The sequence below is a fragment of the Lagenorhynchus albirostris genome, chromosome 10, assembly GCF_949774975.1.
Source record: "Lagenorhynchus albirostris chromosome 10, mLagAlb1.1, whole genome shotgun sequence".
In the NCBI taxonomy this organism is placed as follows: Eukaryota; Metazoa; Chordata; class Mammalia; order Artiodactyla; family Delphinidae; genus Lagenorhynchus; species Lagenorhynchus albirostris.
Window position 1 is genome coordinate 7289335 of NC_083104.1, and position 17826 is coordinate 7307160.

Genomic DNA, 17826 nt, shown 5'->3' on the forward strand with positions numbered 1-17826 from the left:
GCCGGCTGCGTAAGACGTGCGCCCTCCGCCGGCTCTGCAGTCCGGAGGGCGGAGCCCGCGCCACAGCCAATGGTAGCAGGCCATGTGCCATTGCGTCACCCCACGCCAGCCAACCAGAGGCGTCGCCGTCCTGCACCTGTCCGGGTGTTAAAGGGGCGCGGGGATACCAGATACGGGGACAGTTCGGCCCAGCGGCTGGGGCACTGAGACACACGTGGGAGACACGGGTAGAAAAATAGCGTCTGCCTTTATTCAAGTCCTGTCCTCTGCCTCAGGCCCCATCCCGCGTCCCGTCCCCGGGGCCCGGAAGCAGCTGTCCAGGGCGGGCTGCAGGGCCCGGGATACCTGCTCCGCTCTCTCCGCGAGCCGCCAGGGGTGGGGGGCTGCGGGCCCCTGCAGGGTCCCCAGGAACTCGGGCATCTGTGAGGGCAGTGAGAAGACCGGCACGCTGCGGAACAGGGCGGGCACGGCGTCCGGGGACAGCAGTCTGTCGAAGTAGGCCCCGACGTAGCGGCCGGGCGCCCGACCCTGCAAGAAGTCTGGCAGCAAGCAGCTGAGCGAGGCGGCGAAGGCGTCGTGCGGGCCGTGAGCCCCGGGCGCCGAATTCGCGTCCTGCAGCCATTCGCGGCACAGCGCCACGGCCCCGGGCGAGAAGAGCAGGACCACCACGCCGCCCTCCTGCAGGGTCTGGCGCCGCTGCGCGTGGAACCAGGCCAGGGGCCCCTGCGCACTCAGTTCGCGGCGGCTCCACAGGTCCACGGCCACGCGCAGCGGCAGCTGGAACAGCGCCGAAGCCAGGGCGCCCACCAGGCGCTCGAAGCCAGCGTCGTCGGCGGAGTAGAGGAGCAGAGCCGCGCGGCTCCTGGCGGCCGCTGTGGAAAAGAACAGAGCAGGAGCGGAGACGTGAGCTGGCCCGAGGCCCGGCCCTCTGGGGGCCGCCCCCCGCCCGGCGCTGGCTCACACTCACCCCCCAAGCGGACGTCCTCCTTCAAGAGCCTCAGCCACCCTGTGAGGGGAGAGGAGCGGAGGCAGCCGGTGAGCCCAGCCGCCGCCTTCTCCTGGCCAGCTCCCAGGTCCACTGGAGTCCTGCCCCTGGGGAATGGGGAGCCGGGAAGCGCTCACCTTTCACGTGGTTCTTTTTGAGGAGGAGGAGAAGGAAAAGCACAGCGGCCAAGAGTAAGCAGGCCATCCAGACCAGGGCCCAGCGCCGGTGGATGTCTAGGAGACCCAGGGGAGAAGACGGGCTTGTTAGAGACCCCCACTTCACCAAGGAGAAAAACGAGGCTCAGAGAAATGAAGGGATTTGCCCGACGTCCACAGCTCACAGGGTCAGTGTATGAACATAGATCCATTTACTTGGGTGACCTTGGATAAGTGACTTCCCCTTCTGCCTCAGTTCACCTCTGTAAAATTGGGGTAACAATAATATCTACTTCACAGGATTGCTGTGAGAACTATATGTATTAATACACATAAAGCACTGAACAGGGTGCTGGGCATATTAAGTGCTCAAATGTCAGCTAAGATTATTGACTTCTAAGGGACTTCCCTGGTGGTCCAGTGGCTAAGGCACCGTGATCCCAATGCAGGGGGCCTGGCTTGGATCCCTGATCAGGAAACTAGATCCCACATGCCCAACTAAGAGTTCACATTCTGCAACTAAAGATCCCGCATGCCACAGTGAAGATCCCACGTGCCACGACTAAGATCCAGCGCAGCCAAACACATAAATAAATAAATGTTTTTTAAAAAAAGATTATTGCCCCCTAAGCCTAGGGTTGCTGGACCCTTGACCTCACTCTCTTGGATGACTGCAAGAGCCTTCTAACTGGTATTTCTGATTCTTTTATGCCTCTAATTCATTACAACATGGCAGCCCCAGAGATCTTTTTTTTTTTTTTCAATAAATGTATTTATTTATTTTTGGCTGCGTTGGGCCTTTGTTGCTGCATGCAGGCTTTCTCTAGTTGCGGCGTGCAGGGGGCTACGCTTCATTGCGGTGTGCGGGCTTCTCGTTGCGGTGGCTTCTCGTTGCGAAGCATGGGCTCTACGTGTGTGCGCTTCAGTTGTTGTGCAGGGTCAGTACTTGTGGCGCACGGGCTTAGTTGCCCCGCGGCATGTGGGATCTTCCCGGACCAGGGCTCGAACCCGTGTCCCCTGCATTGGCTGGCGGATTCTTAACCACTGTACCACCAGGGAAGTCCCCCCAGAGATCTTTTTAAAATACAAATTTGGGGGCTTCCCTGGTGGTACAGTGGTTAAGAATCCGCCAGCCAATGCAGGGGACACGGGTTCGAGCCCTGGTCCGGGAAGATCCCACATGCCGCGGGGCAACTAAGCCCGTGCGCCACAAGTACTGAGCCTGTGCTCTAGAGTCCACAAGCCATAACTACTGAGCCTGCATGCCACAACTACTGAAGCCCTCGCTCCTCGAGCCCGTGCTCTGCAACAAGAGAAGCCACCACAATGAGAAGCCCGCACACCTCAATGAAGAGTAGACCCCGCTTGCCACAGCTGAGAAAGCCCACACGCAGCAGCAACAAAGACCCAATGCAGCCAAAAATAAATAAATAAATAATAGATAAATTTATTTAAAAAAATACAAATTTGATTATAGCCTTTTGGGAAGCTCCTGCTACTCTTAACATAAAATTGAGAGTATTGCTGGGCTTCCCGGGTGGCGCAGTGGTTGAGAGTCCGCCTGCCGATGCAGGGGACACGGGTTCGTGCCCCGGTTCGGGAGGATCCCACATGCTGCGGAGCGGCTGGGCCCGTGAGCCATGGCCACTGAGCCTGCGCATCCGGAGCCTGTGCTCCACAACGGGAGAGGACACAACAGTGAGAGGCCCACATACCGCAAAAAAAAAAAAAAAAAATCCAAATTGCTTACATCGGCTCCCAAGGCCCTACATGGCCCTTGCATCCTAATCTCATGACAGAGGCCTATCTCTCAAGACCCTCCAGCCACATTGGCTACCTTGGAGTTCCTCAAAAAAGCACCCCAGAGTCTTCACAAAAATGCATCTCTTCCCCCTTCATCTAGCTCAGCCTTCAGAGTTCACCTCCAACCTTTCCCCTGAACTAGGTCAGGTCCCCATTATATGCATTCAGGGCTTTGGACACTTTTATAGTGAATGCTTCAATAGCCCACAATTCCTAAATGATTGTTTAGCTAATGTCTTTCTAGCTTCTATGGCTGGCATGGAGACAGGGAACGTGTCTCTTTGGTGATGCTGGGATCCCTGCAAGCGCCCCTTGTGGTGTTTGAATTAATGAAGAAATGACCCTCTGATTGAAAGGCTAAGGCCATTGTGTATGCTCCCCCCAGGAATGGTCCCTGTCAAGATTCCAGCTCCTGGTACAGAGAAGAAGGGCAGTTCTTGTAATACTCACACTTTTCCATGGGGCAGGCCCATAGTGCTCCCAGGTCATCGTCCCACAGCTGTAAGGCACAAACAAAACCAAATCCAGAGCCCCCGGCTTGGTATTCAACACCCATCAAGTGTGGTCCCAAATTTCCAGCCTCAGCTATGCATATTTCACACACACACACAGCAGCCGCAAGCTGCTCTGCCTTTGCTTATGCTGTGTCTACTTCCTGGACTGTACCTTGCTACTGGTGCCAGATTGGGCCCACATGAAAAGACCCTTCGTTGAAGCTCTCCCTGGAACCCAAAACTTAGCACATTGGTTATTAGCTGTCTTAACCCAATGGTTATCTCTTTGCTGGTCTCTTCAGCCATGAGCAACTTGGGGACAGGAACTATGCTTCTTCAACTCTTAGCTTCCCCGGGGCTGGACACAAAATAAGCACACACAGATGGTGGGTGGATGCTAGAGGGGCAATGAGGAGGCCCCTGCCCCTGAAGAGTGACAGTTTTCCTGCTAGGCACAGGAAGAGGTAGAAGAGGTTGAAGACAGGGTTTGAGGCCTGTTGCCTTTGGGCATTGGGGAGGGCCCTCCTGCCACCTACTCACCTGAAGACACTGGCCTGACTGCACATCTTGTAGTAACGGCCCTCCAAGACGAGCTGCCCTCTGCCAAGCCAAGGGATGGGTGCTGTCACCTAGAGGCACCACACCTAGGAGGCCACCAGGCTACAGCTGGGCAGAATAGTAGGGGGGAGGGTCTGGGAGACTTTTCAGAGGCCACTGAGAACAAGGCCCAGGTCTGAGTTACCCCTACATTCCCAGAGACCAGCACAGGGCCTGGCACAGAGGAGGGGAAATTGAATAGTGAAAATTTGAGGCCAGGTTTGAAGTGGAGCTGGAAAGGGACATGAAGGAGGGTGCCCCATCCCTCACCGTGGACGCCCTGCTAAGCAGTGGAGTGCAGCCACTGGGTTCCAAGGCGCAGAGTGATCTGTTGTCCTGGGGGCCTCGTGTCTCCACGAGCAGCATGTCATCCTTGAGGGGCCCCAGGGAGTCTGGAAAGGGTGAGAGCCCACTCTGAGTGAGACCCAACCTGGTTGAGGGCTGCCACTCCCCTGCCCCATGCCTGACTTTCACCCCCAGGAGCTGGCACCTCCAGGGTCCACCCCTATTGCAGTGGCCCTGCCCCAGCCTCCCCCAGGTCCCACTCACCAGCCCACAAGCACTCTTGTAGCTCCTGCTTCTCCCAGGTGCTCACCTGCTCAGAAGGGGCCAGGGTTAGGGGCACGAGGAAAAGCAAAAGCTGAAGCCAGAAAAACCAGAAGAGAAGGGACAGACAAGGGGAGGCCTGTCAGGTTGGGGGGCGGGGTCTGGGCTCTGGACTTGACCTTAGGCAGAACTGGGTTCAAGGCTGAGTAATTAGGAATCACTCCATCTTTCTCAGCCTCAGCCTTGTGAGGTCATCTGTGCTAAAGGGCCTTACGGCCATAAATTAACTCTTTTCAGTTCTGACAGAACACTTTATACACTCCCTTCTCACCTAACCACCTTCTCAAAGAGGCTTCATCTGACTGCCCCTCTTGAAATTGCAACTCCAACCCTCCTTTATCCTTCCCCACCTTTTCCTATAGTATTTATATACAATTTTAACATACTGTATAATTATTATGCCTATTGTCTGCCTTTTTCCATTACAACATGAACTCTTTAAGGGTGGGAACATTTATTGGTTTTATTCACTGACATATCTATTCCAAGAGCCTAAAACAGTGCCTGAAACATAATGGCTCAATAAATCTGGAATTAATATTTTTACAACTACCCTTCGAAGTTATAAAGCAACCCATTTCTACAGGTAGAGAAATAGGATAATTATAGCAATAATCAAAGCAGTTAACATTTATTGAGAATTTAGTTTGTGCCCATTGCTAAGATGAAGCACTGTTTAATCTTCATAACCACTCTATGAAGTATTCAATAGTTACTATTATCATCCCCATTAAACAGATGAGGAGACTGATGTTCAGAGAGGTGAAGTGCCCAGGGTCCCGTGCCATGCACCGGTAAAGTAAATAGTGGAACCCCTAAAGAGGAAACTGGTAACCACTTTGCTCCAGGGACCCAAGGATAAAGTGGATTCAGAAAACGGTGACTGTCTGGGAGTCCGCAGAGGTCCTGACCCCAAGCCTGGCTCTCTGGCACCCCTTTCTTGCCTGGACACAGATGTTGGGGTGGCCTTTCAGCAATGGGAACTCAAGAGCCTTCTGTGGAAAGAGGGTAATGGGTGGGGTCATTAAATTTGGGCCCCTAGGTTCCCCTTCCTTCCCCAACCCCGGGAACCTCCTGCCGCCTCGCTTACATTCACAGTGACATTCTCTCGGGGCAGCGGTGGGACCAGCGGCTGGCAGGGGCCCCCATCCGGTGCCTGCCAACACAGTGTGGCCTCAGCGGGTAGTGAGCACGGCGCGTCCAGCCGCCAGGCCCGCGGGGGCAGCAGCTGCAGCCGGGCGGCACGCCAAAGGTTCCGGTGTGCACGGGGGTCTGCAGGGAGAGGGTCTGGTTACTGCGTGCCACCAGGTCCCGCCCGCACCGCTCCCGCCCTGGCAGAGCCGGTCCACTCACCCTCCCTAAAGGGGCAGATGCTGGTCCTGACAGAGTCGGGCTCTAGACGCCACACCTAGAAAGGAAACGGGGCTCCACAGGTCAGTTCAACCCAGCCAGCACTCTGCTAAGCCCTGGGGATGCATTCACTCAGCCCATACAGTCAGTGCTCCTTGGCCCTCCGTATTCGCTGTTCTGCATCCTCGGATCAAAAATATTCCGGGGAAAAACATTCCAGAAAGTTGCAAAAAGCAAAACTTGGATTTGCCTGCAGGAAACTGTTTACATAGCGTTTACATTGTATTAGTTATTATAAGCAATCTAGAAATGATTTCAAGTATACAGGAGTATGTGAGTAGGTTATGTGTAAATACTACGCCATTTTATATTATATAAAGGACTTGAGCATCTGCAGATTTTGGTATCCACAGAGATCCTGGAACTAATCCCTCTGGGATACTGGATATGGAAGGAGGATGTATTTCACCAACATATGCCCAAGTCTTTTTGCCCTTTACAAGGACCTAGAATTGCACACATTTATTCTTCCAGCAAGCCCTATGCCAACATCTGGCAACATCTTCACTCGACAAATTTTTAATGAGTACTTACTATGTGTCTTAGCACTGTGGTAGGCATAGGGACTTTTAACAATTAAATCCACAATCACTCTGTGAGAACCTACTTAGCACAGGTTCTCAGCACAGCGTTAAGGACACGTCCATTTATTCATTTTTTCTTCCAATAGACATTTTTTTTTTTTTTTGGTTGCGTTGGGTCTTCATTGTTGCGTGCGGGCTTTCTCTAGTTGAGGCGGACAGGGGCAACTTTTCATTGTGGTGCACAGGCTTCTCATTGCGGTGGCTTCTCTTGTTGCCGAGCATGGGCTCTAGGCACACAGGCTTCAGTAGCTGTGGCTCGCGGGCTCTAGAGCGCAGGCTCAGTAGTTGTGGCACACGGGCTTAGTTGCTCCATGGCATGTGGGATCTTCCCGGACCAGAGATCGAACCCGTGTCCCCTGCATTGGCAGGCGGATTCTTAACCCCTGTGCCACCAGGGAAGTACCCAATAGACTTTTTAAGTGCACCCATTCTTGGCTTAGCCCTAAAGCACTAGGGATAATAAATTAATTTATACAACAAATGTATAAGAGCACCTACTACGTAGCAGGCATTGGGCTTGGCAGTGAGGACATTTATATCACAGCAAACATTTCATGAGTGTCTGTTATATGTCCTATCACTGTGCTAGGCAGTAGAGTTTCACTCATTCACTCATTCATTCACTTAACAAACTTAATTAGCACCCACTACATACCAGTTATTGTGCAAGGCTCTGGAGAAATTACTAAATTAGAATAGATATCATTTCCTTGCCTTCAAGGAAATTACAAATTCACAGTTGTAGTAAGGATAAGACATGTATACAAATTAATAAATCAATCACTCATTTATTGAGGATTTGTGGTATGCAAGAAGAGACAGGTGCCCAAATAAGAAAACAAGTGATAAATGATAAATAGAAAAGAAAAGACAGAAATGCAAGAAGAGTTGGAGACAGAAGAGGCCAGGAGGTTGGGCAAAAGCTTTGGGAAAGAGGTGACTGGAAGGATTGAGGTGTATGGAAAAGAAGGATTGGGGTGTATAGAAAAGAAGTGAGGGCATTTCAGGTAGTGGGAATGAGAGACATTAATGTCAGAGGTAAAACAGATGGGACCTGATGACCAATTAAATGTATAATCAGAGGGAGAATATATTATTATAACATATATAAGCTGGAAGTGGCACACTTCCTTATAACAGCCCTGTGAGGCTGGTACTGTTTATTCCCATTTTACTGATAGGAAACAGGCTCAGAGAGGTGAAGTGACTTGTCCAAGGTCACACAGCTAGCAAATGGCAAGTCAGGATTCAAATAAGTCTGAGTTCACAGCGCACGCTCTACTCTCCAGGGGAGCACAAAGAAGGAATTGGAGGAGTAGTGGAAGCCTTCAAGGGGGAGATGACATCTGAAGGGGGCCTTGAAGCACAAGTAGAAGTGCTGGGGATAGAGGATCACGAAGAGCATTCAGGGCATGTACAAGCAGAAAACATAGGACAGCAAAGTGCAAGGGAGGGCCAGTCCCCCTAGGGAGCCACAGTTTCCATCTCAGAGAGGAGTGTGGAGGGTGGGGAGACCAGGAAGGTGAGGGCCAACCGTCTCACCAGTTCCCTAATCCCTGTCCCCGGGCACCCAGCTGGACTCTGCTCCTACCTGAATACAGAGGCAGGGAACCAGGTCTGTGTGGTTCAAGGTAATGGTCTGCGGCCCAGTCTGTGGGAGAAGCAGAAGGAGAGAAGTTGAAGAAGATGAGGAAGAGGAAGGCTGGAAGCCGAAGTTAAGGACACCAGGCAGGCAGCCGTTCCCCCACCAATGTTCCTTGCTTTGGGCGTGGGTGGCTGTGTCCTTTTCAGAGGTGCCCTATGATAATGCGCTTGCAACTTCAGCACAAGCATCGGCCTGCAGTGGGAATGGACTTGGGGAGGGAGAGGCCTCACCAGGTTTCTGTGCCACCAGGGTTTTGCAGGGCCCGGGACCTGGTTCCAGTACAGGGAGAGGCCAAAGCGCTGATCCTCAGGGATGTCCACCACCAGGTGCACGTCATTGCCATCTGCAGACACGTTGAGCACGGGCAGGGCTGCGGAGGAGGCAAAGAGAGAGACTTCCTTCACCTCTTCTGTACACCCAAGCCTGGGTCACATCCACCCACTGCCCCTTTGGAGTTTCCTTCAAAGCCCTTAGACTAGGAGGCCCCTGGAGGGCAGAGCCTGTGTCTCCATGTCAGACCGGACTTCAGCCACAGCCCAGGACTGAACCCATGTAGGCCCCAGTATGGGGTCTGGAGAGGGCTCTTCTTCTTGCTTCTCCCTCTGCAGCCAGAAGTGCCTGTAACCACTGTAAAATAAATCATTCTCCTCTGCTCAGAACCTTCTGATGGCCCCCACATCACCCCAGAGTAAAAGCCAGAGTCATTACAGTGGCTTGCAAGTCCCTCCCCAGTATGGCTGCTGTGAACACTCTAACCTCATTTCCTAGCACTCTTGTCCTTAATTAACCTGCTGCAGACACACTGTCCTCCTTACTAATACTTAAAAACACTAGACACACTCCTGCCTCAGGCCCTTTGCACTGGCTATTCCCTTCACATGGAACCCTCTTCCCTCAGATACCCCATGGCTCCTCCCTCACCTCCTTCAGGTCTTTTGCTCACTGACCACTCCAACTCCCAACCTCTCTATCCCCCTTCCCTGAAATTTCTCCATAGCACTAATAACCATCTAACTTATTGCATATTTCACATCTCCATGTGTTTATCGTGTCCTCCATCACCCCCACCCTGACCCTGACTCCCAGTAGAATGTCAGCTCTGTGAAGGCAGGGATTTTTGTCAGTTGTTTTTTTTTTTTTTTAATTGGTTTGTCTCCAGTGCCTAGGGCTATTCCTTGAGCAGGGTAATGACTCAATAAATATCTGCTGAATAAGTGTCTACCAAATGAATAAAGACATGAAATCCATGATGTGTATCTGTATCCTCAAACCTCTGGTGCTGAGTAGTCTTTAATGAATTACCAAAGAGGCATCAAGCTTAAGTTTAAGAACCCAAATAGAAAATGAAGTTGAAATCTTTTGAGTTCAAAAGCATCACAGTGTTTCTATCTCCATGTGGCTGGTAGTTATGCAAGTGTATACATATGTAAAAATTAATTGAACTGGACATTAAAATTGGTGCACTTTACACACTTTTCTGTATGTATGTTATACCATGATAAAAAAGAAAATACAAAACAAAAATATGAACAAAACAAAGTCCAAATAGTACATGAGAAAAATCATCAGAACCTTGAGTTTCTTAGCCCTTATTTTATGATTTAATATTATTTTTATTTTAATATATGGGGGCGGGGTGCACCGTAATCTTGACAATGTTTTGGGCCACTAGATGTTCCTGGTACTAATAAATATTTGTTCTAAGAAGTGAGAGATTCACCTTTATATTCTAAATGCCTGGCACTGAGTAAGAGCTACCGCAGTTCTTTTGTGATAAAATGAATGAATGAATAAATGAGCTCTGTGAGCCTCTGGGATGTGGCAGCCAGACCTGAAGTTCACTCCAAGGGTCCCTCACACTCCAGACCCACCCCCACCCTCCTCCCAGCCCTGCTGGCCCTAGCTCCTACCCCAGCAGCTCTGAATGCTGTCCCGGACTTCGAGACCCCTGCAGTCTGGGGAGAGATCACAGAAAAGCCTCTAGTGGGGTTGGGGGCAAAGAAAGAATGGGGGCAATCCGACCCATGGGGAGCCCTGGGAAGGGCTCCCTGTCCCCTCAATACCACCCATATATATTCCAGTGCCCAAAGCACCTTCCCCAGACACTGGGAAGCAACGTCACCTGGGGAGAGGAGGCATGAGGGACTGACTATGGGCGGCTGGGAGTGAGAGTGCCTGAGAGCGGCCGGGACGAGGAAGGGGATTAAAGCAGAAGGGCAGTGGCCGGTGGGGAGAGAGACTAAGGGGCCAGCACTTGGGGCCCCTCAGGCTGTGGGGCCACTTACCAGGCAGCTGCTGTGTGAGATTGAGTTCCTTCTGGTACCGGGGCTGAGTGTAGGACCAGATTCGCACCTCAGCCCCCAGGGCAGCCTCGAAGCACTCAAATACTACAGAGCCCTGTGAGGAGAGGGTGGCGGAAGGCTGGTGGTATAGGGCTCAAAATTGAGGCTCCTCTCCATGGTCTGCTCCACTCACCCTCTGCCCTATTCCCAACCAATGACTATTCATACTGTATGGCCCCCAATTCTGCTGCGAACATGTCCTCAAAGGCCTCCAGTTCTAAAGCACACAGCCTCAGGAGGGGTGGCAGCAGGGCCAGGATTAGTGCCCCCACTCTATTAGTCCTTGCCTCATCCCTGCTGTTCCAGGTCACGTGCCAAAGCTAAGGTGATCAGAGACCCCAGACCCCAGTGCAAATGTGGGAGGCCCTCCCCACAGAAGTCGTTCTCACTCCCAGTGCCTCAGTGGGCCTCATGATTGCCCTGTGAGGGGGACCAGCAGGTGATCTCCCATTATTTTCCAGGTAAGACGATATAGACTGGGGGCCGGGGACAGGAGGAAAGTCAAAGTTTGAGTGACTTGGCCCAAGTGGAGATACATATCCCAACCATGAGCAGCCCCCTGAGGCTGGGAGAAGCTCCGCGGGGGTACAGACATGGTACATGTGGGGCAGCCACGGACAGTATGGCAGGGAATCCGGAAAAGTGGATTCAGCCCACAGACCTCCCCTCTGCAAGCCTCAGCTTCTCTATCTGGAGCATGAGGGCAATAATAATGTCTAGTTCATGGGGGTAGTTTTGAGGATTACAACAGAAAGGAAAAATTAAACTTTCTGAGACTCTTCCGTGTTGGGTATTATACCAGGTGTTTTATACATATCAACTCATTTTACTCTCATAACAGCTATGTGAGGTAGGACTATTCTTTTTTTTTTGGCCACACCGGGTGGCCTGTGGGATCTTAGCTCCCCAACCAAGGATCGAACCCGGGCCCTCGGCAGTGAAAGCGCAGAATTCCAACCACTGGACCACCAGGGAACTCCCGAGGTAGGACTGTTCTTTTTCCCACTTTACGGACAGGAAAACTGAGGCATAAAGGACTGAAAGAACTTGCTCACAGCCCTGCTAGAATCAGGACCTAAAGAGATAATGCACGTGAAAACCCTTCATAAATTCATTATTATTTCGCATACCACAGACTGACCAGGCTGCACGAGGGCAGCAGGCACTCGCACCTCCAGTAGGACGCAGCGGGCAGTAGGGTAGGCCTGGAAGGAGAGCACGACGTGGGCCTGGAGAGAGGCTGTGAGCAACAGGGCAGGGGGTCGGTCAGGCTCAGGGGCCCTGGGCAAGGCTCTGGCGAGGGGCAGTTGGGCCAAGCCGGCTTCTCCTCACCGTTCCTAGGCTCCTCGATCGCTGGGTCCTCTGCAATTCCAAACGTCTCTTCATCTTCAGGCTCTTCCCAGTACCCTGGAATGACCCGAGAGCAAGGCTCAGATCTAGCCCCAGCTCTGGTTTTGGGTTCCTTCCAGGAAGCTCAGTGCTAGGAAGCAGAGGCCAGGCTTGGGGCCGGGGGTGTGGGCGGGGAGACCAGTGTGACCTGGGGGTTCCGTTGGCCAGTGTCCTCCAGGAGAATACTGAGGATGCCCCGTGCTTTCTGACAGACACCCTCCCTGGTCTTCGTGCCCACTCCAGACACACATGCACCAATGCCCAGTCATGGGATGACAGGCTCACCATGCACAGCCAAGTGGACATCCACACGCACACAGAGGTCACAGTCGGTATCCTTGTAGCACCTTAGCACCAGCTCTGTCTGCAGGCCTGTGGGCACCAGCACGGGGCCTGGGGCAGACACGAGGCTCCCAGGCAGGCAGAGCACATCACCATCTGTGTGTGAAGGGTGGGGTGGGAGCTGAAGCTTCTCAGACCCAGAATCTGGTTGCACCTGACAACCCCAGAGGGCCAAGGAGCTTTGGGCTCTTCCTGGGCTGAGGGTAGGTGGTGAGGGCATGGGACTGAACAGCTCCCCTCCCTTCTGCCCACCTGGGAAGATCTTTCCTCTCTAAAAATAGGGCTACTTACCCCAGAGGTGGCAGGAAAGGCCCTGGGAAGGAGGTAAAGACAAGTTAGAGTTTATGCGTCCAAATGTAACCACCTTTTCCTGAGGCCCCCCCACCCGCCTACCTCTTTCTAGGGCTCCCTTTTCCAAGTCCCTCCCAGAAGAGCTCAGGCCCAGCTCTTGCCCCCTCCCCATTCTTCTCTTACCCCATCAGCACCCGACAGACCAGCCAGGGCAGTTCTGACGGTGATGGCAGCGGCAGGAGCCAGGCTAGGGCCTCAATGGCCGCAGACCGAGCCCTGAGCCTTCCTCAACACTCCTACAGTCCCAGACTCACCGGAGAGCAGCGGGCAGTGTCCTGAGGCCCCGCAACCCTCTCTAGAGAGAGGACCACAGGGTTTCGGCCCAGTGCCAAGGACAGAAAGAACCAGGGCACAGGCATCTTCCAGGTGCCAGGCAGCACCCAGGCCTGAGGCCCTGTCCTGCCCGCCCCCCGAAGGGGGGCTGACACCACACCTCTTCTCCCACTCAGCTGCGTGCCTGCGGGCAGGAGGGGCCGGAAGCCCTCCCCAGTCTCGGGGTCCCGGCGCTGGGCCGCTTGCGCACGCCCTCTCCCAGGAGTCGTGACTCCCATCCAGTCCCTGCCACAGTGCTTTCGTTTTGGCTCCTGGCAGGCAGCCGGCTGTTCCCGCCCCGCCCGGCCCCTCCCACCAACACCAGGCCTGGGAGCCAGCAGCCTGGACCTGAGTGGTGGCCTCACTCCCTCCCTCTTTTCCTCTCCTCCTCTTCCCCTTCTCCTCCTTCTCTGCTGACACCTGGCTGGGAGGGGCCCCTGGAGAGGGTGGTGGCCTAATGGCTGAGTGAGGGAGCTCTTACTCACTCTGGGAGTCCCTAAGGAGGAAGTCTCCACTGAGACAACCAAGGCCTTAGGCAATCCTGGGGCATTTGCACTTCCCACGTGACTCTGGGATCTTGGTGTCCACGGGGCCCCTCTTACTGGCCACCCCAGGTCCCTTCAGACATTCCCCTTGGGCCTCACTGTGGGACACGATCTCTAAAGACAGGGACAAGGGGCACCGTAACATGAGCTTTTCGCCTCTTCCCGGCCTATGCTCAAGCGAGGGGTAGGGGTGGATGGGACCCAGGACCCAGAGCCAGGAAGACAGGGTCCTATTTGTGCTGTTGCCATGGGCTGGCTGCGTGACTGTGGCCCCACACCACCTTTCTGAACCTGTGTTTTCTTCTCTTCTCTCTGAAGAATCACAGTGAGGATCAAGGAAATTTCCAGGGAGACACTGCTTGTGAGAATATGACAGACATGGATGTGGATTTGGGCCCAGAAAATGATGCATAACAACCGCCAAGCAGGGTCTTGCTGACCCTTCCCCCAACTCAGCACCCCGGGCACACTGGAAAAGCACCTTGTGTTTCTTAGTTTATCCATCATGTTCACCTTTATTCAACTTTCTCTATCTCAGTCTCCACTGTCCCACCTTTGCCCCCATCACCCAGGGCCAAAGCCTCCTTCCCTGGGTCCAGAGCCCTCCCTCCCTCCCTTCCTCCCACTCTGGGCAGGGCCCCGGTCTGGAAAAGGGGGATCCCTGGCTCCCAAAGGGGTTTCTGTCCCCCCACCCCCTCTGCAGCCACCTCCCACTCAGAGCTGCCATGTCTCCTGCCTCCCCAACCCCTGTCCCAACCTCTCTGGCCTGGACTGGAGCACGTGCAGACGACTATTCTCTGGAATTTCGGAGAGAGGAAGTGGGACGATCCCCCACTCACAACAGCACTGAGGTCACAGGAGTTCTCAGGAAAGAGTGACTCTTCCTGGGGGCTCTGAGGGAGAGAACCCTCAAGCATAAGCATGAGGAAGAGACTGGACCCTGGGGGAACGTGGGGAACGGGCTGGGACAGTGAGTGTGATGCCCCGCTCCCGGGCTGGGAGGTAGCGTAAGGCTTTGTGGCCAGTGGCCCCTAGGAGGCATCCAACGATTCCAGGGTAGAAGCCTCATTCGGGGCTTCCAGCCAGTGCCCCTAGGCCTGCGGCCACAGACATCTGGACTGCGGTGAGCTCTGCTCAGCCTTGATCGGCAAGTTTGGCGGCCTCGCGTTCCAGCTGGCGGCACAGCTCCACGCGACCCCGCAGGCACGGCCGGGCCGCGAGGCGGCCCCAGCTGGTGGCTTGAGTAGAAGTCCGCGCGTCCAGCGCCCGCAGCAGGCGCGGCAGGTCTTGAAGCAGGCGGTAGCGGGGCAGGGCGCGCAGGGGCGGAGGAATGTCGCCTTTGGCGCAGAGGCGACTGAAGTAAGCGAGCAGCGGCAGCGGGCGCGGGGCGGCGCGGAGCAGGGTGTGCAGGGGTGCGGCGCGGGCATCCGGGCCGCCGGCGGGGCTCGGGCTGGCGCAGCTCCACAGCAGCAGCACGGTGCCCCGCTCCCGCGCCACGCGCGCCCGTGCCGCCCAGAGCCACGGCAGCGGGCCCACGCGCGCCACCCGCGTGCCCTCCCACAGGTCCACGATCACGTCGCGCCCGCCGCCCAGCGCGGCCCGCAGCAGTTCAGCCAGCGCTCCCACCAGGCGCCGCTGCGCCTCGGAGTCCGCCACGTGCAGGAGCAGCACCGGCCGCGCTCGACCTGGGCCTGGGGGTGGGAGCAACAGATGAACAGGGTGGGGGGCTACGGGACAGCCCAGCCCTTTCCTCCCAGGCCTCAGCGCTACATGATAGGGTTAACTCCACCACCACCCCTTTCTTCATCTGCGCTGGGGATGGGTACTCAAAGCAGCTTTAGCCTACAGGCCTATAGGGCGCCTTTGGGCTAATTAGATAAAGGTGCCCAGGAAGAGGAGAGGACTAGGGCGCCAGGTGCAGCGCAGGCTGGATTTCGCTCCACTAGCGTCTGGCCTAGAGACTGGTGCAGTGAACCACCTGCAGAAGGACCTTTGCCCTGCCTTAACCATTCCTTCCCACTAGGGGGCATGAGACTCACCGCCTTGGGTAACAGAGGGGGTGCAGCGGCAGGGACAAGGCTCTTTCGGAAGGGAGCCTGGGCGGGGGAGGGATGGGGGCAACTGGCCTAGGAGCCAAGGAAGTCTGAATCCCCAGGTTACCCCCAGTGAGCTTACCTGACAGTGGGCGCTGGCAGGTGAGCACCAGAACAACACCCAGTAGGGTGGTGAAGGCCAGCAGTACCAGGATCAAGAGCCCCAGGAGCCTATGAGAGACTGAGCCAAGAAGGGTGAGGCCAAGCCCGGCTCCTCAGTGCCCAACCTCCCTCTCACTCCCCCTCCCCCTCCCAAGAACTCACCATCCGGACACAGGAGGTGCTTCCAGGCAAACTGGACATCTGACCTCCACACCTGAGGGCACAGAGCCCCCCAATCCCTGTAAGCCAGGGTAAACCCTCCTCCCAGGGGAAGCTGAATAAGGCATGGGGATAGTGAAGGGGAATCCCCCTGGATAGGGACTTCCTCCAGCACAGGGTTTGTGTCTGGTCCAGCTCTGGCTGGGCATAGAACAAGGTCAAGAGTGGCAAACTCAGAGAGTAAACCCAGGGACTTCCCTGGCGGTCCAGTGGTTAAGACTTTGCCTTCCAATGCAGGGGGTGCGGGTTCAATCCTGGTCAGTGAGCTAAGATCCCACATGCCTCAGGACCAAAAAACCAAAACATAAAACAGAAGCAATATTGTAACAAATTCAATAAAGACTTTAAAAAAATGGTCCATATCAAAAAAGAAAGAAAGTAAACCCAAAGTTAACCAGAGCATCCATGAGGACATGGAAGGCACAGGCCCTGACTGAAGTAATCAGACACCACTGAGCTCCAGCCCATGATCACCATGCCTGAATGTGGAAACAAAGCACCAGGTTTTCTGATTTTTTTCAAGAGACGCCAGAAATCAACTTTTTAAAATGTGACATCTCCCAATATTTAAGTGGTGGCAACTAATTCCAATTTTGAACACCGTGCTGGCCAAGTCAAACATTTTTATGGACTGGATTTGCCCCATGTGTCACCTGTGGTATAGATGACAGGGGAGTATATGCAGCAGAGTGAGGGCAGGATTCCTTACCAGGACACAGCCCCCTGGCCTCAGGAAGGGAACGATGAGGTCTAGTGTCACTGAGCTTGAGCCCTGAGTCTGTGGGAAAAAAGAGCAGAATGACTGTCCCCATAGAGGCAGATCTGGCTCTGTCCAGCCCCTGAGTCTTTGCCCATTGCTGTGTTCCTCCTTTCTACCCACCACCCCTACCCAAACCCTACCCAGGCTTAGGGCCAAGTGCCACCCCTGACAAGAAGCCTTCCCAGGCTTCATTCCCAGATCCCGCTGATCATTCCCAGATCTGAACTGCTGCACAGATAAACATTAATCAGGCAATCAGGCACTCGTCAACAAACATACTCTGGGTGCCTACTCTGTGCCAGCCCCTGAGGAGACAAGGCGCGCATGGACATTGTCTCTGTCCTCTAGCAGCTCACAAACCAGGAGGCTAATTATATGCTGCCTCCCTTCTCTGTTCTGCGCACCTGAAGGGGCAGCTTGTCCATTGGAAAGAACGTAAGTTGTAGAGTCAGGAGACCACAGCTAACAAAGTCAGGCTTAACTATTGCCTTTGTGGTTCCTAGCTGTGGGATCTTTGCATGGAGAGAGACTTCCTTTCTCCTTGAGCCTCAGTTTCTTCATTTGTGTGTGATAGATAATAATCCTTGTTTTACTGGGTTACTGAAAGCATCAAATGGGAATATGCAGGTGAACCCCCTTTATAATACAAAGTACAGGGACTTCCCTGGTGGTCCAGTGGGTAAGACTCCACACTCCCAATGCAGGGGGACCGGGTTCCATCCCTAGTCAGGAAACTAGATCCTGCATGCAGGCAACTAAAAGTCTGCATGCCACAACTAAGAGTTCGCAGGCCGCAACTAAGAAGTCCGCATGCTGCAACTAAAAGATCCCATGTGCCGCAACTAAGACACGGCACAGCCAAAATAAATAAATAAATAAATATTAAAAAATACACAGTGCAATGTGTATTCATTTAGTAGTAGCAGCTGTTATTACATTATGGACTCCTTAGGGGCAGACTGTGTTATATACTTTTCTTGTATCTCCCAGGGCCTAATACAGAGTGGGAACAGAGTAGGCACTCGATAAATGCATGCTGAACTGACTGCCATCTGTCTACAGGCAAGGATGTGGCTTCACCCTGTGCTCTGG

General features: G+C 54.0%; 2 protein-coding genes across 28 annotated transcripts in view; both read right to left on the minus strand.

The window, feature by feature from the left end:
* Positions 1-228: 228 nt before the first annotated feature.
* IL17RC (interleukin 17 receptor C) lies at positions 229-13621 on the minus strand. Of its 22 annotated transcripts, none has more exons than XM_060161225.1 (19): positions 12958-13621; positions 12644-12665; positions 12296-12448; positions 11954-12028; positions 11752-11861; positions 10565-10676; positions 10190-10234; positions 8510-8649; positions 8226-8285; positions 5994-6048; positions 5731-5912; positions 5585-5635; positions 4584-4674; positions 4305-4426; positions 3978-4037; positions 3394-3442; positions 1123-1218; positions 968-1006; positions 229-872 (listed from the first exon to the last, which is right to left on the minus strand). In XM_060161225.1, exons 1-19 carry the CDS (start codon positions 13252-13254, stop codon positions 253-255), a joined length of 2379 nt encoding a protein of 792 aa, XP_060017208.1. In that variant the 5' UTR covers positions 13255-13621; the 3' UTR covers positions 229-252. The 22 variants fall into 22 exon arrangements, with proteins under 22 accessions (XP_060017208.1, XP_060017192.1, XP_060017193.1 ...); XM_060161209.1 differs by having other exon boundaries at positions 11794-11861; positions 12958-13345; XM_060161210.1 differs by having other exon boundaries at positions 4584-4629; positions 12958-13344.
* IL17RE (interleukin 17 receptor E) overlaps positions 13497-17826 on the minus strand; it is a 32813-nt gene continuing 28483 nt past the window's right edge. For all 6 annotated transcript variants that reach the window (XM_060161236.1, XM_060161232.1, XM_060161233.1 and 3 more), the window contains 4 exons: positions 16684-16752; positions 15918-15969; positions 15736-15834; positions 13497-15251 (listed from right to left, as the gene is read on the minus strand). In XM_060161236.1, the coding sequence (XP_060017219.1) occupies positions 14695-15251; positions 15736-15834; positions 15918-15969; positions 16684-16752 (777 nt within the window). In that variant the 3' untranslated portion in view covers positions 13497-14694. The remainder of the gene's footprint in view (positions 15252-15735; positions 15835-15917; positions 15970-16683; positions 16753-17826) is intronic.